Source organism: Sceloporus occidentalis, unplaced genomic scaffold, assembly GCF_023333645.1.
Source record: "Sceloporus occidentalis isolate IW3139 unplaced genomic scaffold, rSceOcc1.0.p SCAF_9, whole genome shotgun sequence".
NCBI lineage: Eukaryota > Metazoa > Chordata > Lepidosauria > Squamata > Phrynosomatidae > Sceloporus > Sceloporus occidentalis.
Window position 1 is genome coordinate 9,910,389 of NW_028316989.1, and position 22,586 is coordinate 9,932,974.

At 42.4% G+C, this 22,586-nt stretch overlaps 1 protein-coding gene across 3 annotated transcripts in view; it reads left to right on the top strand.

The window, feature by feature from the left end:
• Positions 1–22,586, top strand: part of ROBO4 (roundabout guidance receptor 4) — a 50,519-nt gene that overhangs the window by 13,015 nt on the left and 14,918 nt on the right. For all 3 annotated transcript variants that reach the window (XM_089538106.1, XM_089538109.1, XM_089538107.1), the window contains exons 5-16: positions 705–843; positions 1,495–1,622; positions 2,152–2,285; positions 4,066–4,291; positions 4,919–5,040; positions 5,903–6,074; positions 6,559–6,753; positions 6,862–6,904; positions 7,755–7,894; positions 8,475–8,822; positions 10,355–10,468; positions 19,324–19,471. In XM_089538106.1, the coding sequence (XP_089394232.1) occupies positions 705–843; positions 1,495–1,622; positions 2,152–2,285; positions 4,066–4,291; positions 4,919–5,040; positions 5,903–6,074; positions 6,559–6,753; positions 6,862–6,904; positions 7,755–7,894; positions 8,475–8,822; positions 10,355–10,468; positions 19,324–19,471 (1,909 nt within the window). The remainder of the gene's footprint in view (positions 1–704; positions 844–1,494; positions 1,623–2,151; positions 2,286–4,065; positions 4,292–4,918; positions 5,041–5,902; positions 6,075–6,558; positions 6,754–6,861; positions 6,905–7,754; positions 7,895–8,474; positions 8,823–10,354; positions 10,469–19,323; positions 19,472–22,586) is intronic.

The following is a 22,586-nucleotide window of genomic DNA, read 5'->3' on the forward strand; positions in this document are numbered from 1 at the left end:
CCTCCTAGCTTATCTGTTCTTCTTCCATAATTTTTGCAATTGTCACCACACTTTTACATTGCTTGGCTCCACATGTCCCGGTTTTCCTCAGTGAAATTATGGAGGGCATGGTTGCCATGAGCTTTACCTAATCATATAAAAGGCTGAAGTGTTTATCAAAGGAATTTAGGTATTAGTTATGTATATAGCCCACCCAGTGAGCTCAAGGTGACATATGTGGTTCTCCTTTCTCCCTGGATCCATAAACAGCAAATAATAATAATAATAATAATAATAATAATAATAATAATAATATGTTTTATTTATAGACCGCTATTCCGCAATGATCATAGCGGTGTACAGTAAAAATCATAATGCAATACAAAATACAAGGTGACAAAGGAGGGAGAAGTCTCGTCCTTCAGGCAGTCCCTGATGTTGCTGGGTCTGCCTGATCGCTCCCTCTGAGGCCAAGATGACAGTTGAGGAGGGAGGGGCCTCTTCCTTCAGGCAGTCCCTGATGTTGCTGGGTCTGCCTGATCGCTCCCTCTGAATGTAGTGAATGCTATGCAGATGGCAGCACTAATCAAAAGAAACATGAGTTATCATCTTGATTTCTGCTTTTTGGACTCTATGAAACAGGACTCCATCTAATTGCCATGTTGTTGAGAACTTCCATCAAGCCAAGAAAGGTTTGATTAAATTGCTCTCATCTCCCATTCTAGAGAAGCCAACATTCAGTCGGCGTCCTAATGATGTTCAAGCCAAACTTGGCACCACTGTGCAGTTCATGTGTGGAATCCATGGAGACCCAACACCAACAGTGCAGTGGCGCAAAGACGATGGAGAGCTACCTGCAGGAAGGTGAGTATAATTTGTTGTATTCTGAGAACTGATTTCCATTTCTCTCTGTACAGTTGCAGCTTTCATGTGTCTTGTGAAAGCAGAATTACTATGGTTATGTTCACATATTTAGCTCTGTAAAGTTCATTCCCTTTTTGCTGAACTGAAGTGCTTGATTCCTTTTTTCTTTTTTTTAGGATTTGTTATTGGTAGGGATTGAGGTGAGAACCTGTATAGTATACTAGTTTGAATGTTGGACTATGACTCTGGAGAAGAGGGCTTGAATCTCCACCGAACCATGAAATCCACTGGGTGACATTGGGCTAGTCAAACTCTCTCAGCCTCAGAGGATAGCAATGGAAAACTCCCTCTGAAGAAACTTGCCTTAGGAATGTCATAAATTAGTAATGACTTTAAGGCATGCAACAACACAGCAAAGGGATTAAGACTAGTTTAGGATCATCCCAGGCCTTGAGATTTAAGGACAGCCACTTCTAAATGTTGCATTAGTATATTGACCCCAGAGACTTTGGTGTTTGACTTGACACATCATCTGTGTTTGCTGTTTTACGCAGACAAGTTTAAAGCTAATCCACTTTCATTGCTTAATAACTGCAGCATTGAGTACAGGTTAGACATGCGATATACATGCATTTTGTACTTCACCTATAGGTATGACATAAGCCAAGAAAACATCCTTCAGATTCATGATCTGACAACAGATGATGCAGGAAAATACATCTGCACAGCTCGTAACAGCGCAGGAACAATCTCTGCCGAGGCAACTTTAACAGTGAAGGGTAAGATGTTTCATCTACAGGATTGCAGAGACTGGGGATGCATTCACCCTGAACAAGGCTGGCTACCAGGGCTACCAGGTTTTGGAATTGTTTGACATCTATCAAAACTGAGTCTCAGCAGATTTCAAACTAGATGATTATTATGATTCCACTTTAACATCCATTGTTCCCTCCTATGAGATCTTGGGGTTTGCATTTTTGGGGAGGGTCTTTTAGAATCCTCAGCCAGGGAGGTCTACTCACCTCACCAACTATAAATCTACTTTGAATCCCATGTTGAAGGAGAGCAGGCTATAAATAAAATAAAATAAAATACCCCTCCCTCTCTCCCACCAGGATTCCATAGAATACAATCTTTACCATCAAAGTGCAATTGCAGTGCTATAACTGTCTAGTCTGAAAGGGCCCCTCTGGATTTTCTTGGCCACATGCATCCTGGTTTTCATCTGTGAAATGTTGGAGGGTATGCAATTAGGATAAAGTTCAGGTTCAACAAGAGTATATTTTAGCTTTGTTTCTTGGTCTTTAGATCCGCTAGACACTGGCCAGAGGGAGCAGGAGGACAGGTCAAAAGATGCCCTGAAGGACCTGATGGATGCCAGAGTTTTCCTCATTAATGTCACTGCTGTCCCTTCTGCTCCAGCAGCCCATCTGCACTGGAAGGTGAGTAAGTGTAACACGAACTATTAGTTGTATTTATAAAACCTGCAGTTGAAATATTTACCTTGCCAGGTAGACCTGGATGCCCCCACAGGGGCTATTGGTACACTTTTCTACCATGAGTCTGATACACAAGGATAGTGAACATTTTATATATGTTGCACAGTGACAACAAAGGAAAGAGTGACCAATGTTGTACAAAGAAGACTATTTCACATTCTTCAGTGCTGGCCTCTGAGAAAGAGGGCAGGCCTAGGAACTAAAAGCAGTATAGGAAGCCAGAGTAGGACCCTTATGGAAGGCCAACATGAGAGAAATGTGCTGTTTGGAACTCGCAGCCTTTGATTTTTTAACAGTTATAAATCCCTTGGAGTGTAGTGGAGTCTCCTTCCTTGGAGGTCTTTAAGCAGAGGTTAGATGGCCATCTGTCGGGGATGCTTTAATTTGGATTTCCTGCATGGCAGGGGGTTGGACTGGATGGCCCTTGTGGTCTCTTCCAATTCTATGATTCTATGATTCTATGCTTTCCTTCTTTCTTTGCTCCTGTATCTTCAGCCTTTTTACTCCTGCTGGTATGCCACCCAACAGGATCTCAGCTACTTTGCAGGTCTGTTAAAAGGGATAGATTTCTATACCTAATGGATTTTCTACTTCAGAAATAAAATGGAACTTTATCATACAACCAATCCTAACCACAATGCAGAAACATTACTTTTTGTACTACGCATCCCAGAGCCAGCATGATTAGAGACCATATTGGATAGGAGATTCTGGGAGCTGAAGTCCAAACAGTATTATTTATTTATTGTCTAGTTTGTTCTGACACCAAATTGGACACCATGGTTTAAATGTGTGTTTTTTTAAAATTCAAATTGGTGTTTACAACATTCCTAATTGTGGTTAGTATTGCATTTTTAAATACTTTCAATAGCACAAAAGCCAGGTTTTTAAACTTGCAAAGTTAATTTTAAATTACTCCAATTATTAGGAATCATTGCTCAAAGTCTAACAGATCTTGACACCTATTACTAATTAATTGTTTGTTTTATTTTAAATTTTATGTTATTATTATTAAAAAATCACTATATACATAAAATAAACACATTACATAGGCAAACATACATATCTATTCTAAATGCTATTCTTTACAAATCTAAAATCTAATAAAATATACATAAAAAGACTTCCTTTCCATTACTGTAAGTATAGGTTTGGAAAAAGTAAAAACTTGTTCAAAGTTAAGTGATCTTCTGATATTCGTATTAGTCTCCTCTTATGTGATTCATACTTTAGGGTCCAACATTTCCTTAGGACTGGAGCGCAGCTTTGGTGCGGCTTCTGTACTCTTAGGACGCATGCATCATTGAAACACCATACCTCCAAAGTGACTCGAAGCAGCTTTATTTTGGCCTGTCTGTATCAGGCCTGTGTTAGACATTTTACAACTTTTAAACTTCAAGTTCAAAAGATAAACATCTTATCCTATAACAGTCACAAAATTTTAAAGCAAGAGACTAGTTAATTTATCTAGTACCATAACATCATATAGTTTTATTAACCATTCCTTTACAGTTGGTTCCTCTTTACTTTTCCATTATTTTGGCTGCAAAATAATTATTCCCACTCCAGTGAGGCAAGTGTTAGAATGAACATCACCATGGCAAAATGAGAAGCTGAATGGAATAAGAAGCCGAGTGACAAATCTGCCAATGGCTAGTAACTTTGAGTCTCTCTGAACTGAACTTTGGAGGTAAAATCACATTTCTTATCTCTTGCCTTGAAGCTCATTCCCAGCAGCCAGACCAAGCACATAGAAGGCTATATTGTATTCTATCGCTCTCTGCTGCCTGTGAGCACACATTGGTCTGAATGGAGTGTCCCAAGAGACCATCGTACTATTGTTGCAGGGCTTGAGAGGGGTTATACCTATGAATTCAAGGTGCGACCATATTCAGGGAAGGCCCGAGGCTTGGACAGCAATATGAAACATCTCTGGATCCCAGAAGAAGGTATGAAAACTCCTCTATTTGAATCTGAGAAACTGAATCAGGGCTGGGCACATGCAACTGCCACATCCTCACAGTCCAAGAGCATTGCTTTTGGGCTGTCTGTTTTGCCCCCATATCTTTTCATATGAGCCTTCTTGAACTCTAAGATCTATGGAAGAAGCATTTCTCTCAGTCCCATACCTTCTCATGTGCATTTAGTGGGAATTTGGGAGAGGCCCTTCTCCATGACTGCTCCTAGACTTTGGAGCTCCCTTCTTAGGGAGGCTGAGCTGGCTCTGTATTTGCTGTCCTTTCATTAACTTTCTATTACAGCAGATATTTGGGAACTGATTGTTTTATATAATGGGATTTCTGATTTAGTGTTGTACTATTTTAATCTATGCTTTTAAATTAAGGCTTTGTATGGTTTTAATTCAGACCATTCAATATTATTTTAATTTTAAATTTTTGTATGCATTTAGTAATATGTATTTTTTAAAATTCTGTAAGATGCCTTGAGTCCTATTCTTGGGGGGGAATGTGCAATATAAATTGACTAAATGATTGATTGGCTGGAGGCAGTTGTGCAGGTAATTGGTCCTTTTCTTTCTATGGAAAGTCTTAAATAAATACATCTTTTCTTTCCAGTGCCTAGTGGTGCTCCTCAAAGCATCAGCATAACTACATTCCAAGATGAGAATGGGACTGTGATAATCCACTGGGAACCTCCTCCACATGATACACACAATGGCATCATTAAGGCCTACCAGGTAAAAAGAAATCTGTGCAACTCGCAGTCAGATACTTGAGGACTTGTGTATGTGTGAGCCATCAAGTAGCCTGTCGATTTATGGCAACCCTGTGAATTTCATAGGGTTTTCTTAGGCAAGAGGTGGTTTTGCCAGTTCGTTCCTCTGCAATATAGTCTACAGCACCTAGTATTCCTTGGCAGTCTCCCATCCAAGTACTAACCAGGGTTGATCCTGCTTAATTAAATACCCTGGTTATCAGTTGAAACACTGCACCTTAAGTTTGCTACATTTCCCCATCTTCTAGGTTGTGGTCTAAATACCCTAAAGGATTTAGAGCATCTCAAGGAAGACTGTGAAGTCGAAGGTTTTCATGGCTGACAGCCATAGTTTTTTGTGGGGTTTTGGGGCTGTGTGGCCATGCTCTAGAAGAGTTTCTTCCTGACGTTTTGCTAGCATCTGTGGCAAATCAAGGAAGATTATTATCAGTGCAAAACCAAGGGCTGGGGAAATAGGTTTGATGGGGAATGTAGCAAACCTAAGGTGCAGTGTTTCAACTGATAACCAGTGAATGTTCTTCCTGGAACCACTGTGCTGGTATTTCTGTTTTGTTTTGTTTTACTGTCTGTAGATTAAGTTTGTTAATGTAGTGGACTGACTAGATTTATTACAGTTCTAGTGTGTGGTTTGTCTTGTTGTGCAAGCTTTTTCATTATAGGAGCTACCAGACACTGCTGTTTTTGCAGCATGTGCTACAACCTTCTTGGTTGTATGGTTCTGTAAATCACATTTTTTCTTGTGGGCTTTCATTTCTAGAAATGCTGGTTTGCACTGCTCTGTGTGGTAAAGACTAGGCATTTTTTTAAATTTTCCTTATTTACAGGTCTGTGTCTTAGGTAATGAGACTCATCATGGATTCAACAAGACGGTTGATGCAAGCACACATAGTCTTGAAGCAACAGGCCTTGTTAATAGACTAAAATACTGTGTCCAGATAGCAGCTGTCAATGGAGCAGGAATTGGCGTGGCCAGTAATCCAGTATGCAGTGCAGCAGGTCAGAAATTTCTTTCTTTTTATGTAATATTTATAATATTGTGGGGTTGCAGACAGGAAACATTGTGTAATAGTCATATCCATCTGATGATGGTGTAAATAGAGGTGCACATGCAGAATGATTGTGCAAGTATTACCTGTTAAAGCAGAGAGAGTAGCATGTGAATGTGCTTTGTTTCTCTGCATTGCTGCTGCATCTTGTGCATTGTAATTGCACAGTGGTTTGTAAGCCATGCCATTGACCACTGATCCACATACACTGCATCACACTGGTGTTCAGTATGGGGTTGTAGCTCCAGCTATGGATATTTAAGTGATGCTGAAATGATGCAGGATTTGGGCCAATGTGTTTTACTTCTATGTCAGTTCCCTTCCTCCTTCTGAATAGGGCCATGGCAATTTGTACTCAGACTATTTATTTATTTTATATTTATATATTTATGTGTTATAATGAGGCTTTCAGATCACATATTGTTTCTATCCAGAGTTTACAGTGGGGAAGATGGCAAAGACCTCAGACTTCCTGTCCAGCAATTACATCCTGGAAGTGGTGCGCCAACCTGTCTTCATTGCCACCATGGGCTCAGCTCTCTGGATCATGCTGATGGTGCTGGCTGTTTATGTTTGCCAGCAGCAAGCTAGGCAATACAGTGCAGAGCGGCAGTATGCCATTGGTGAAGGTGAGGAAGGTGACCTTTCTATAGTATGTGCTGACTTCAGTTTATAAGTAAAATAAATTAAAATAAATAAATAAATAAATAAATAAATAAACATTTCACTCTTTCCAGGTTTATATAGAAATGCAAGTGATGATACCATAATCAAACACAGGTAAGGACTCTAGAGAGGGTGTTTATTTTATTAGCCTCTGGATAGATGTGTGGGAGGGCAACCCACCACCATGTCTAAGAAAAGGTATTTTATGTCATCAATTTTTAATGTGAAGCTAGCATAAAAAAATCAGAGTCTTGTATGTGTGTTTACTGATTCTGAAAGTGGTACCAGGCAGAAATCTATATTTTATCCTTCTTGGATATCCAATGTAAAATAATAGGGAATGGGCACTGGACCAGCAAGGCATACATTTCTGCAGCTCATTGGTCCTGTTTGTGTAAATGAAGGCAGATGCCGAAATGAATGTCCAAGCTAGCAACAGAACTGTAACCCATCATTCCGTGATTTCACCATCCATTTCTCTGTGTTAAATAATTCCAGGCTCTGTAATTACATGTTCTACAACCAAAAGTGGCGAGCCAATTCTGCCTATTCTGGCCCGGTGCTCCACATTTCCTCCCTGATGTCCCCAATGCATCTACATCTATATAAGCATACTTATAGAATCATAGGATTTTATCACACGAGGAAAATCAGGGATAATCGGGGGTTTAAACTGTCATTATCCCGTGAAAGTCACATGATAGCACTGAAGATTTTCACACGATGTTGCAATTAAAGACTACTTATCCCAGCAATAACCAGGTAACAACTTATCCTGGCTATAACCAGGTAACATCAGGTTATTACCTGGTTATTCCTGAGATAAGTCCTCTTTAACCATGATGTGTGTGAAAATCTTCCTGTGATCCCATGACTTTCCTGGGATAATGACAGTTTAGACCCCTGATCCCCTCCCAATTTTCCTCCATGTGATAAACTCCATAGAATCATTCTTTGTCCATAGGGTGGATTCCAGTGATTCTCCTTGGCTTTCAAACACCTGGAAATCAACTTCAGGTTCTAAGAATTACAGCACCAGCAGCAGCTTGAGTAGCCAGCTTTTGTGGACAGAGAACAAAGACAACCAAGAATTTCACAAATCTAGTAAGTGTCTAGAACCAGTGTGGTCTTGTCGTCTGAGTGTTGGATTAGGATTCTAAGAGACCAGGGTTTGACTCTCAGAGAGCTTCAGGGTCAAGGGATTTGAACTTTTATATTGCCACATTTAATTCAGTGATACTAGATTAGATAAATATTCTGACCCAGATAGTTGAGAACTAGTGAGGCATAGTGGTCTGATTATGACTCTGGAGACCAAGCTTCAGATCCTCGCTCAGCCATGGAAACCCACTGGCTGACCTTAGGCAAGTCAAATTCTCTTAGCCTCAGAGGAAGGCATTGGCAAACCCCATCTGAACAAATCTTGCCTTAGGGTTGCCATAATCAGCAATGACTAGAAGGCACAAAACTGCCAGGTATCTGTTGCCAACAGTCCTCTTAATCTTTGACTATCTAAAACTAATGGCAGAGAAGATCCCAGCCACAGTTCAGGGCTTTTCAAAACATTTTGAGAGGCATAGTTTATAAATCAGATTTTGGGAGGCGATTCCCAAGCCGAAGGGGTGGAATAATATCTAGGGACATGAGTCCTTTTCACATTTGGCTTCCTCTTTCTCCCTTGCAGCAATATCCTTTGACAAGCAGAGCCAAGGTTCTCGCATCCAGACAGCTCCTTTGATGCCTGACAGTAGGAACACCAGTTTGTATGGAGCACTGTATGTGGATCTTCCAGCAAAAGACCTGAAAACCTTCTACGACACCTCTCTTCCACCTCCCCTTTCCAGCCCCAGCCTGCATAATGTGGAACTGCCACGAGCTGGTGACCAGAGGCTCATCCCACATTGTATCCAGAACCTGAGAGTGGACAACAGCAGCGTCAGGGCAGGGACTCATAAAGAGCCATGGAAGGCAACTAGTCTTCAGTCCCCAAATCTCAACATCCAAGGATCCTGGGACAAAAGCAGCAAGAAAGGTAGGATGCCTCTATAGCCCTGACAAAGATTTTAAAAACATATGTATCCTAAATAAAGTTCTGAAAGTAAGGTTGCCAGCATTTTTTTTTCTGGCAGAGCTCCTCTAGCATTTACAGCTGCATAGCCATAATAAATTTGGTAGTTGGACTTAATTCCCGTATGCAGGCAGCAATAAGAACAATGTTGCCTGATAAAGTTTGTCATGAAACTGTGTATAGCACAGGAGCCTTGGCAAAAGGGGGGGGGGGAGATTGAACAGGTAGATTATGCACTAACTTTCTATCCTGGGAAACCTAAATTGAGAAGAGCTGGGGGGGAGCAACAGTCATAGCTCAGCTTCCATGTTGTCAGCATCATAGCCCTCCCACCACAATTCAGTGACAATGCCTTCCACTTTCCTTCTCACCAGGGAAGCAGAGGTTCACAGGAGACCTTAATTGAATTACTTCCAAAGTTCAGGTACAAATTGAATACCATGACTTTTGTGGAATCTAATAGAAAACCTAATTTGCTTGCTGAAGCTGCTAATTGCCAGGAGAGATGCAGAACGAAGCGCCTTCCTTGCTGAGGACACGGCAGGCGCTGGGTTGCTGGGAAACAAGACCTGCAGCTCAGAAGGGCAGCCCCATTGCTTACTGTCTGTGGGGTCCTCCTTCCCAACTTTGGCCTGCATGCGTGTCTGTTTGCATTCTAGTCAGGCCTCCTGCCTCTGCAGCCAATTAAGGGAAGAAGCTCTCTAGTTCCCAAGAAGGTTGAAAACACACACTGAACAGCTTCCCCAACTGCTCATACAAAAATGATGCTCTCACTCTTTGTCTAATGTTGTGAGCCAACATGCCCTTCCCTCTAGTGATCTCTAAGAACGTGTGTCTTCTGGCACTTTACATATAAAAAAGACTTGTGAAAAGCAACAGCCCTGTTCTTATGCCTAGGATCACAGCCAAGGTGCCAACACAACTCATCTGCTGATTTCAGTCATTATTTAGTCAGAAGTTACCTGTTCTCCAGTCATTTAAAATCCACCAGAATCCACTGAGGAAAATCTACATAGAACCAGAAACCCTGGTACAGCTATGGCCCTTTCACACTACCATGGTTTACAGCACTCTGATTCCACTGTAACTGCAATTGAAACATTCTATGGAATCCTGGGATTGGTAGTTTAGGGAGGGCTATTTAGAATTCACAATCACAGAAGTCCAGTGCCTCACCAAACTACAGAATCCAGGATTCTGCAATCTTTCCATGTCAATTAAAGTGCAATCATAGTGCTATGACTGTGTAGTGCAAAGGGACCCGTGATGAGTTGATACCAGAGATGTGGAGTGGAATGTCTTCCTTGACAGTGGAGTATGCTCAGCTTCTGGACTAGTTTCCCACTTTGTTATGGATGCCCATTGGTTCCACTTGGCCAAGAAGAGATATCAAGGTATTATTTGGGTTTGCTTAGTTAGGGATATGTTCTTTTGTCTACCCTCCCCCCTCCAATTTATGCTTCAGTTTAAATGAGAATGTCTTTTTTCTCTTGCAGAATTACAGCAAGCATATAGCACTCCCATGCCACCACCTAGCTTTTCAGCAGACTGGAACCATCATGGCAGCCAGGGCAGCAGTCTCAGCTCAAGAAAGCAACAAAGAATCCATGGTAGGACAAGGAATTGCTCCCTCACAATGCTGATCAAGAAGAGTGATTTTCTAGGGATGGATAGATTCCATATTAAGGTGTATCTGCAGTGCATAGTTTGATCAGCTTGATACCACTTTAACTCTGATGGCTATCCCGGAACTTGTAATTTTGTGGAGCACTCAGAATTCTCTGCTAAAAAGCTCTAGCACACTCCCCTAAAATGCAGTTCTAAAAGTGCCTTGTTTAATCCTCAAACCCTCTTCTCAGGGTAGGAGAGATTTGATCCTGACTTACCTTCCTGAACTACAAATACCAAGATTCTGGAGGATGAAGCCATGATAGTTAAAATGATGATGATGATGATGATGATGATGATAATAATAATAATAATAATAATAATAATAATAATAATAATAATATTTTATTTATATACCACTGATGGAACTATGTAGTGCAGATTACCACTGAAATCAAATGAGAACAGATGTGGCTGGCTAGCAATGCGGTTAATGCAAAGCAACAACTCTACCTTTGGTTTTAATGGCAGCTTCCTCTGTAATTCATCCAGGTGTTATGGGAGTTATCCAGGTTCTGGGTCTCTGTCAGGAAGAGAAATCAGTGCCAAAATAGCTCTTGTTAACACCTAGATGCTGCTGTTAAAACCAAGGATGCAATTGCTGTCCTTCAATAATGGAGCCACTGTACCTGAATGAGTCTTCAGTCTTGACTAACTTATGCCCATTGATTTCATTAAAATCCAAGTTAAAATACTTGCTTGAAGAGGAAACGTATATATATATATATATATAATGACATTCAGGTACAGTGGCTGACATTCCTGTTAGTCTCTTTTGACTGCATTCTATTTCTTAGTATAACACTAGAGGGCATCCAACCATCATGTTCAATCTTGAGCACAGTCACTATCAAATGCCTTGCTGCCAGAATAGGTAATTTCTAAAGCCCCCCCCCCCCCCCTTAAACATTTCCAGAGCTCAGCAATCTTGAAAGGGCTTGGGTCTCTGTAGGCTTTGGCTGTAGTGTAGCTGCATATCCTTTGCTATGGGAAGTTCATAGTCTGTTCTCCTGGGAATAGGAAGTGTTTCACAGCAGTGATACTCCCCTTTACATACACAGGTATCACTCCAATCAGGTATTATTTCCCTTGATCTAGACACTATACTTCTATTGATGCAACCTAGAATTGCATTGCCCTTTTTAGTTGCCTGAGAGCACTGTTGACTCACATTCAACTTGTGGTCTTCTAGGTCTTCTAGGTCTCCTAGATCCCTTTCACATCTACTCTTCTTAAGCCAGGTATCCCCCATCCTATATCTATGCATTTCATTTTTCCGCCCTAAGTGCAGTACCTAATATTCTCCCAGTTGAAATTCATTTTGTTAGTTTTGGCCCAGCTTTCTAATCTCTGAAGGTCATTTTGAATTTTGATCCTCTCATCTGGGTACAGTATTAGCTACTCCTCCGAATTTGATGTCATCCGCAAATTTGAGAAGCATGCCCTCTATTCTTTCATCCACATTGTTGCTAAAGATGTTGAATAGCACTGGGCCCAGGACAGACCCTGTGGGACCCCACTGGTCACTTCTCTCTAAGATGAAAAGGAGCCATTGTTGAGCACCCGTTGGGTTTGGCCATTCAACCAATTACAAATCCACCTAACAGTTGCATTGTCTAGCCTACATTTTACTAGCTTGTAAATTTTACTAGCTAGTAGGACTTTTTAAAAACTTCCAGTGACCTTCCAGATTGACTTCTAATTTCACTGGGAGGACTGGTGTGGCCCTCGGCAAGTCTGGGGTGTATGGAAAACAGCCTCCAGGCCCTGCAAAGTTGTCTCCCTAACCCACCCTAGTATTACACAATGTCTAGAAATTGTTCATACATCCTTAGGGGTGGTCTACCCCATCCTAAGGAGTCTGGCTTCAAAGGTTTCTCAGAGCTAGAGATAAAAGTGTACTTGAACTGAGTGTTTACATAGAAGGCTCTGCGGGCAAATATACAGTCTTCTAGATGTAGGCCTGCATTTTACAGGCATTGTTTTTATTAAGGAAGCCCCATTGCCAGATGAGCCTCAAGCTGACAAACTGGCTCTCAAGTCGAATGGCAGATTCTTTGAAGCCCTTTCAAATGCCTAATGAGGTAGCGTGGCTGCCGAGGACGCTTCTCTTTGTAAACTGTGCACGCCGTGGCCTCCACCACACCTCTCCCTAGTGCCCTATGTCCATAAATCCTTCTCAGTTATTCATGAAGTAGTGTCTGCAGAGAAGGGGGTTATGCGGCTAAATTGGACATTCTGGGAAAAAAAGAATTGGATGTTTTCTGTTTTGAAATGGATTACGGATGGGGGAGGTTGTTGGCAGTTGTTCCTGCGTGAGTTGTTCTACTGCATGGAAGTAAAGACAGGATCAAATAGTGAAGCTTTTTGTGGATTATATCAGGCTGCAGGCAGGAACTTGCTTGGTTTGAATAGTCTCCTACAGAGGAGTTTGAGGTTTATTTATTTGCTGTTCCCTTGTTCAAAGTGAACCTATTATACCTTTACCTCCCCAGTTTTAATGTGTAGATCAGTATGTAGAATTCAAAGATGTAGTGGAATCAATATGTAGAGAGATCTTGTAGCACCTTTGAGACTAACTGAAAGAAAGAAATTGGCAGCATGAGCTTTTGCAGACTTCAGTGTACTTCCTCAGATCCATTTGGTCCAAATGCATCTGAGGAAGTAGACTGAACTCCATGAAAGCTCATGCTTCCAATTTCTTTCTTTCAGTTAGTCTCAAAGGTGCTACAAGATCTCTCTACATACAGATCAGTATGTAAAAAACATCTAGGGGTAGCAGTGTTGGCCATATATCAAATCCAATAACATCCAAACAACAATGATACCTTTAGTGGGCCAACCAAAATGCACATGTGCAGAATGTGCAAAATGCAAAATGTGCATTTTGATTGATCCAATAAAGGTATCATTGTTTGGATGTATTAGATCAGTATGTAGTTACCTTTTGACATTTGCACTTCTCCAAATTTTGCAGTGTAGGTCCCTGCTAAAACAAACAAGCAAGATCAGAATATATTAAAACATATTCAGTAATATGTTTTGTGACAACATATATGCTGACCTGCATATGTAGATTTTTTTTAAAGTGTGGATTTTTAAAAATGGCAGGATGTAGAAGAATGGGGAAGATGACAGAATAGACTTATAAATAAACATATATAAATCTGACATGGTGTGACCAAGTGCTAGATTGCTGCACCCAACCAAACATCCCCATTTCAAAAGCTGAGGGAACTCCTCATACATTAAGAAAGGAGGATCTGCGATTGAAAGCCATGCTGGATTTCTTTCCCTGTTGCACTAGTTTTCTCTATTAGGTTTCACTCTCTTCCTCCTCATCCCCATAAAGTCAGAAAAAATCCAGTTCAACCTCTGATCTTCTCACCACCCCCTTCAGCCTCAAACATCTCTCTGGGAAATAAATGTCATTATTTGATTCTATAGCTATGACAATTAAAGTGGTGTCACACTGGTTTATTTCTGCAGTGTGGGCGCAGCCTTACACTACAGAAATATAGCACTATTTTTCCATTTTAATTTCATGGTTCCATCCTAGGGGATCCTTGAATTTGTAGTTTAGCTAGCAAATGAAGGCCCCCTCTTCTTTTCCTTCTTCTGCTTAATCTATCTTTAGTATCAGCTTGGGGCTGCATGTTGTACAGAAAACAAAGATATGTTTCTTGACTCGAGAGATCTTAGAGGAGACGTTGAAGGCTGACGATTTAATAAGAGTGTGTGTGTGTGTGTGTGTGTGTGTGTGTGTGTCGGGGGTGGAATTAGGAGCAAGCAGCACAAAAACACTGACAGATAATCAGCTGCAGCCTGGACTACATTGCTCTCATTCTTGCACATGCAGGAGCACCCACACACCTCATGTGTCTATGAATAACATTATCAGAACTCACAAATAAAATACTGACCTGAACACCCTCTTCGGTGCTTTGACCTGAAATAAGCCACTAAATTTGAAGAAGCAACCCTATTTGTTGTGACTTGTGATAGATGCTGGGTAGCATTATGGCTCTAATCTCTATTCCACATCCCTGCAGCTCAGGAAACTTAAGTGCCTGATCAATTTGTCCATAGAGATTCTGTCAGGCAGTTAATGTTTATCTAGGTCCTTTCTCCCTCCCTCCCACCTTTTCTGATGGACGCATTAAGTTTTACTCTAATCTGAATTGGATCTGGCTGTCATATGCAGGGGTCGGGAGATGGCGCCTAATGAGACTTTCAAGGAGAACATTATTCTCACACACATTGGCCCTTATCAGATGAGTGTGGAACTGGGCGTCTTGCGCACTGGGTGGTTCAAATTCGCGTTATTTCGCAAAGAACCATCATACCTGCATTCGAATGGCCCAATCCGCACTCACGTGAATGCGCGAGCTGCCGAACTGAATGCGTACTGTCTCCTCTTTTTGGAGCGTGTTGGCCAGTGCGCTGAGTAAGGGGATTGGCGGATATCCGGATTGGGGCTCTGTTCGATCTCAGTGCGAATGGGTCTGGGATGAATGCCCAGTCCTGAACTCCGTCGCAAGACCCCCAGATTCCAATTTTTACTTCCGGTGGGTCTTTCCTCTTGCCGGTTCCAGGGAAGCGGGGGGGGGGGGGCAGTTCCAGCGGCCTCCTCCTCCTCCTCCCGGCTTGAGAGGCATCCCTGGCTGCATCCCAGGCAGGGAAGAGGCGCGGGGCCCGCTGGAATCGCGGTTCCAGCAGCCTCCTCCTCCTCCTCCCGGCTTGGGAGCCAGCCTAGGCTGCCTCTCAAGCCGGGAGGAGAAGGAGGCCGCTGGAACGGCGGCGATCGCCACGATTCTAACGGCCCCGCACCTCTTCCCTGCCTGGGATGCAGCCAGGGATGCCTCTCAAGCCGGGAGGAGGAGGAGGAGGCCGCTGGAACGGTGGCGATTGCCGCGATTCTAGCGGCCCCGCGCCTGTTCCCTGCCTGGGATGCAGCCAGGGATGCCTCTCAAGCCGGGAGGAGAAGGAGGAGGCCGCTGGAACCGCGATTCCAGCGGGCCCCGCGCCTCTTCCCTGCCTGGGATGCAGCCAGGGATGCCTCTCAAGCCGGGAGGAGGAGGAGGAGGCCGCTGGAACGGTGGCGATCGCCGCGATTCTAGCGGCCCCGCGCCTGTTCCCTGCCTGGGATGCAGCCCAGGCTGGATCCCAAGCCGGGAGGAGGAGGAGGAAGCCGCTGGAATCATGGCGACCCCAAGAAAGGCCATCCAGTCCAACCTCCTTCTGCCATGCAGGAACTCTTAATCAAAGCATCCCCATTGACAGATGGCCATCCAGCCTCTTTGACAGCCGCTGGAACTGCTCCTCTCCCCCCCCCCCCAGAATACATACACACACACTCACTCACACACACACAGAACCGGGCATTGCTAATTTGTTGCAAGGAAAGGTCACGTTAAAACCAAGCAGGAATGTACAGAGGGAACGGTAACGGGCACGTTGTATCACGATTGTTAATGTGCATGAGCTGGCTCTCCAGCTGTTTACCGGGCTGTCATGACATGACCTCCCCTTTCACCCCGGAAGCGTTTAAGGTCACAACCCATGCAGGGCACCACTGAGCATGTGGGAGGCGGCCGATACGAATCGGCCAATCCGCATGTTGAGCTCCGGTGTGACGAAACATTCTGCACTGAATGCACTTCGCGCGAATGCGGATTGGCCAATTTGAATCCTGCCAATGCGGAAGGACTCCCAGGTATGATGGTTCTTTGCGAAATAACGCGAATTCGAACCACCCAGTGCGCAAGACCCCCAGTTCCACACTCATCTGATAAGGGCCATTGTGAGGCTGGAAAGAGAAAGAGAGGGACTCCTAATTCAGATTGCATGTGAGCATCAAGGAACCTATAGTTCTCCTCAAGCCCTTTAAAGCTAAGCTGTTTTTGAGCTGATGATGAGCAATCTCTGTTTGTGAGAAGTTATTATTGATCATAAAGAATGTCTCAATTCCATAAAGTATGGATGTTTAAGAAAGCTGTAGACATAAGCAGTGAATTCCATTCCTATCTCTGGAAAACAGAGCAAGTTCCCAGCTGAGTGGTCTCTTCTCTGGATTAATCTGAGTTCTTTGGAAGGACTGAGCATGAAAGGAACTATGGCTAGGAATCTTAAAAGCAAGTAGGATCTCTGCCAGTGATGATACACCAGAAGGAATCCATGAATGAAAGATTACAACCCTCTCATTCAAGCTGTAGGGTCCCTTCCTTTTTTGGTTAAGGGCAGGGCAAATCTATGACAAATGATCCATCCCTCATCATCATCACCCCCTCCTCTCTCTCCTTTTAGTCCCATCTGTCCTTCTCTCACTCTTTCTGTCCTGCATGGTACTTCTTTATGTTTCTTATGCAATAATAGCAAGGAGCAGAAACTGCAGGAGACCTGAAGGATGGGTAGTGGCCCCTCTTAGAGGATACAAGTCTTAGAAGGTGCTTGGCAATGCTGACCCTTGGCACTGACTTTGCATTGCTTTCAAACATCCATAGTATCAAAAAATGTTGAAATGATAGCATTGCTAAGCTGCTAGCTGTCCATTCTGCTGTAAAGTAGATTGCTGGCTAGTAATCTAGGATATTCAATATCCAACGTTTTATCAGCGGGATCTAATAGTTGGAAATCTCTCTGCTGTTCTGAGTGGGATACTCATCAGAATTTAGGGAAAGCATCTAGCTGATACCAGGGGCTAAGAGACACTTCAGAAAGAAATGGGTTTGCCACAGCTGCTCCAATACTTTTTTATAATGCCTGAAGTGAAGCATTAAATGGCACCCCTTCACTCTGTTCAGGACAATTGATTTTGGCATCTGAAGCATCCATAGGTGTCTCTCCCTATTCAATACAGTAAACATAAAAACAGCAAAAAATAAATGACGAACCATTTACTGATCTTTTATGATGCCACAAATCTACTGTCTAAAATGTCTGCCTTTGTGTATTGAATAGCAGGGCTTGACCTCAGATTTACATTTGGAACGGGCACAGAAAAGAGAATTTTCAGCTGGAATTAGCTAAAACAGAAGGGAAAAGGTGCCACTTTTTAAAGCAAGTGAAGTGATGAGTGTTACTAAGACCTTTAAGACCTTTAAGTCACAGTCTAGAATGAGTTAAATGTACTCCCAATCAGGTATGCAGCCTAGGTATCAGTGCAGCACTCCAGATGGCATCTGCGAGATCTTCTGCCTTACCAGCCATTGCTAATATTGCTATGACAAGGGTGGCGAACCTCATGGCCTGAAGATTAATTTGGCCCACTGGGCTTCCCTTAGAATGACCATCTTCCTTTCTTCAGAATACCATGATCTGGTGGTTTCCTAACTTATTTAGAGGTTCTTTTGCTATTCTATACCTTCCAACTATCATGATCTGGCAGGGATAATTCTAGTGAATCTTCTGTTTTTCAGCTGCTTTTAAAATGTCTCAGTTTTTATCTCCTCCTCCAACTTGCCCTCTTTACCTTTGGTTTACTTCAGTTGCTACAAATTAAACGTAGTGCAAAAACAATGTCTGTGCATTGTTGTTGCTGCTGTTAATTTTATAGCCTGCCTTTCTCCTGATATAGGAACTCAAGGCTGCTAAAAACAAAGTTAAAACATTAAAAGTTAAAAACAGTGCAAAACATTAAAACGTACGTATAAAATTTTTAAATAATTTTAAAAATTAAAAAGTTACACAGTTACACAATAACAATATTAAAATGTTTTTAAACTATATACAAACCTTGGCATCTGAATTGCACTGCATTTAAACGCCCAGATCAGCTTTTTAAAAAATGTTAGTTTGAAAAAGCCTGGTGACACAATAATGTTTTTACTGGCTGCTAAAAGGAGAGCAACTATGGCACCATCCTGGCCTCTGGGAAGAGAGTTCCAGAGCCTGGGAGCAGCCACTGAGAAGGGCCTCTCTCTTGTTCCCACCAAATGAGCCCGTGAGGATGGTGGGACAGAGAAAAGGGTCTCTCCAGATGATCTTTTCACTCTAATGGGCTTATAAAGAGAGATACCATCCTTCAGACTTGGGCCCATCTTGCAATAAACTTGGCAAGTATGCTATGTTAAACATTTGAAATGTCTCTCTAGGCTGATTTCCTAGCAGCAAGAGCTTTAGGATAAAATATACTGATCTTTTTGGCCTCACCCCTTTTGATTTTGACTTTGCATGTGATTGTGATTCCTGAGGATTTCCCAGGAGAGCAATAGCAAGTACATTTCTATACTGCTTATCAGGGAAGTTAAGCACTCCCTAAGCAGTTTACAAAGTGTAAGCTAATTGCCCCCAACAAGTTGGTACTCATTTTAGCAACCTCAGAAGGGTGCCAGGCTGAATCGACCCTGAGCCCCTGGCTGGTATTGAGCTTGTGGTTTGTGAGTGAGTGGCTACAATACAGGCATTTAACCACTGCGCCACCAGGACTCCTAGTAGTAGTTTGTTGTGACTTGCAGTGGCTTTCCAGATCTTGGACATAGACCTTTCGTATCATCTGGTTGCCATTCCAATTTTTCCATACCAGGGACAGAAAATGGGGCTCTGAGTACTTACATGTGGCTGAAGTTGCATCTCGGGTGGGGAGTGAGGGCCATGAGGCCATAATGGTCACTAGTGCAGGGGACAGGGCTTCTGGGGGGTGAGGCCAAAAGGGCATGTCCCTTCACCTCATGAGTAGATGGTGTGTGGCAGGGAAGGTATGTGTGCACACTTCTTCCCTGCCATGCACCACTTCTTATGCAAACTGAGCATTGCAGATGTAAGTGAAGCAGCTAACCATGTCTTTGTTCTTTCCTAGGGGAAACTAAAAAGGTATTGAAAACCAACAGCTCCCCAAAGTTTTCACAGTGCCGTGCTTCACAAAACATTGCTGGTTTGTTGTTGCCACCGCCACCTCCTGTCCCTCCAGGTGTTCAAGCCTCCCAAGATCACAGCACCCAGCAAGAGTAAGCAGAATCAGAAGAAAAATTTGTCACAGTTCAAATGCTTCTTTTCATCACCTTCTTTCTCCCTTGCAAATTATTGGGGAGGGGCACACCTTGTGGCTTGCATTTCCTCAGATTTAGCAAGCATGGCCAATGGTAAGAATTGATGGGAGCTGCAATCCAACAATATTTGCAGGACCACATGTTGCCTTTCCCTGTTATGCATATAGTTACTTGTATTTGTTTGTTTAAATGTTTATATCTGTTCTATTGGCATAGAGGCGAAATCAATTTAAAACAATGGAGAACATGGGCATGAGATCCTCTGGGTGACCTTGGGCAAGGCACATGCTCTCAGACTCAAGGGAAGGCAATGGCAAACCTCCTCTGAAGAAATCCTGCCTAGTAAACTCCATGATAGGCCTTAGGGTCACCATAAGTCAGAAACAACTTGAAAGCATACAACAGCAACAAGAACAATGTAAAGGTTTAACAATAAGAAGTAATTTAAGAATCTGAAGGCTCCGCAAACAATGACAAAACTTTAAAACAATTTAAAACCATCTACCTATACAGATTTGAGCAAAATCATTAGGGAAGGGCCTGTAAGATCTAAGGGTGCTTACTGAAGAAATAGGGGAAGGCAATAAAACATGCTTTTGACTTCATACGTTAAACAAAGCTTTCTTTGGTATACCATTTGGCTTGTTTGGGTACAGAGTTTTTGTGGTTGCTGATTGTTAAGAAAAATGAATCAATACGATCCCTTCTGGTTGATTAATTAATCAGTGGATCTTGCAAATCTTCATCAATTTGTGTAAGAGGTATTTAAAAAGTAGTTCAAAAGAAAATAACAGCCCTGATTCTATAGCACAATCCATGTTATGTAACTTCACAGACACAGTATTTAGCTATGTATCAGAGACAGCATCGAACCCTCCTAGTGAATTGGGAGGATGCATTGAGAGCCAGTGTGGTGCAGTGGTTTGAGCATTAGGCCATGACTCTGGAGAGCATCAATTGGTGATTCACCTGTGTAATAATGTCATGGTGGCTGCTTGCTCAGTATGGAGATTGTAAAGCTGTTCAGTTCTACTTTCTGCAGACATTAGTCTATCTAGGAAGACATAATATTCCAGCCAATAATACAATGCTCTATATCTAATTGTCAAATATTCCAGCTAGAGCCTATGATTCTATGACCTATTGACTCAAAAGGAATTTGGTAAGTCAACATTTTGAAAGTTCCACTGATTCATTGAATCATTTCTAGCTGGGACTAGAAACTGGATTGTGTGATGATATAATAAGGATGTATCATGCTAGAAAAGGTACCTCACACAATGTGACATGTCTCTTCTAAGTAACAGCTTCCTCTCTGCACTTTTTGTGAAGTATCACAATTGTTTATATGTGCACACACACTTGTTTAATGAAACTTTTTTAGTTGATCAGGATCCATGTCGATCAGCCAAGTTAGCAACTGATGTATTGGGCAAAAATCGCAGCCATATTTATTTGTTCTTAGTGGAAAAGGCACCCAGCCCTGGTTAGGGGGAGTAAAGTTTTGATGGTGTTTGGATCTTGATCTTTGTGCTCATGAGGTTGTAGGTCACACCCAGTTGCTGTGATGGAGTTCTGCCGTGCTTTGAAATGCCTTTGTGTTGGTGCACACCCTTCAATGGGGAGCACTATGCAGCGGCATCAAGATTCCATGCTGACTCATCTTCCAATTGTGCCAGGTGCTCAGAATAAATTGCCTATTGCCCCCTCTGGCACTAAGAAGAGGAACCTACTGCTTTGCATATTATCCGCAGGCAGTGGTATGATGGATCATCTCTAAGGGGGTGGGGTTGGATGGGAAATGAATTCCAACCATACCTTCTACCTACTTTGCACTTAAAAGGCTACAAATCATGCTGCCACTCCATGCCTTGCTGGGAGGTAGCATTTTTCACTTAATAGGGCAGGCCTCTGTCGAAGTGCCCAGCTATTTAAGTAAATGGACAATTATCATTCCAGGAAAGTAAATCAATCCATTAGTGAAATATCAGCAGACTCCATCCTCTTTTTTCTGTCCCTTGAAGTCCACATTTATAGAGGGGAAAATGTTGTCCTTGGATCTGTGCATGAAATAATTTCAGTGTCATTCTGAATTTATGGGCAATTACACAATAATTGGCCGCTCTATTGAAAATGCATTTTGTTGCACAGAAGATTAAGGTTGGATTTGCACAAGAGAACTTGTTCCATGTGCTGTCTTATATTCTAGATGACAATTTGCCTCATGTCAGAGATATACATCCTCTTTTAATAGGGCATCCACAGTGGAAGACTGGGTATAAAATGGGCCCAGAAGCCAGAGGTTTGCAGATTAAAGCCATAATCTTCTAGCTGGTGGACTTCCCCTTGTTTGGGAAGAATAATACTAGCATTCTCCAATATGGTCTCTTCTGGATGTTTGGACTATGATGTTCATGATACTTGATCATTGACCATGCTGGCTGGGACTGATGGGAGTTGCAGCCCAATCCCTGGAGGGAACTAGGCCGGGAAATTCAAAATGTTATCTCAGTGGCAAATCCCATACTTTTCCTATAGACCGTCCTGAGTTCAATGCTTGATATCTCCAATTAGTGAGAAAAGACTCCTACCTCTAACCCTGAATAGTTACTTCTTTTTTCCCCCACCAAAAATGTAAACAGGTCTGATAGTTACTTCTAGTAATGCTGACATTGCTAAGATACATGACAATTTCCTTTATTTCTAAATGAATTCCTATTAGACATTCTGGAAGTTGCCTTAACCCAAGTCAGATCGTTGATCAGTCTATCTTAAAAATGTCTGCACTGACTGGCAGCAACTCTCCAAGATCGTAGAGAGGAATCGTTCCAAGACCTGCCAAAGTGAAATTGTTGGTTTTGGGATCTGGGATTATCTCCATGTAGAAAAGGGGTGGTGGATTGAATTGGTTTACACGGGGAGTCCTGAAACCAAATCCCAGCAGATACCAAGGGCCCACTATACTATAATCTAAAACATTTGGAGGGGATCAGATTGGGGAAGACTGGTGTAGTCCTATTGCTGTTGTAAAGCATTTCTCTGAGCTCTGGGCCCTATCCTTCCAAAGAACAAA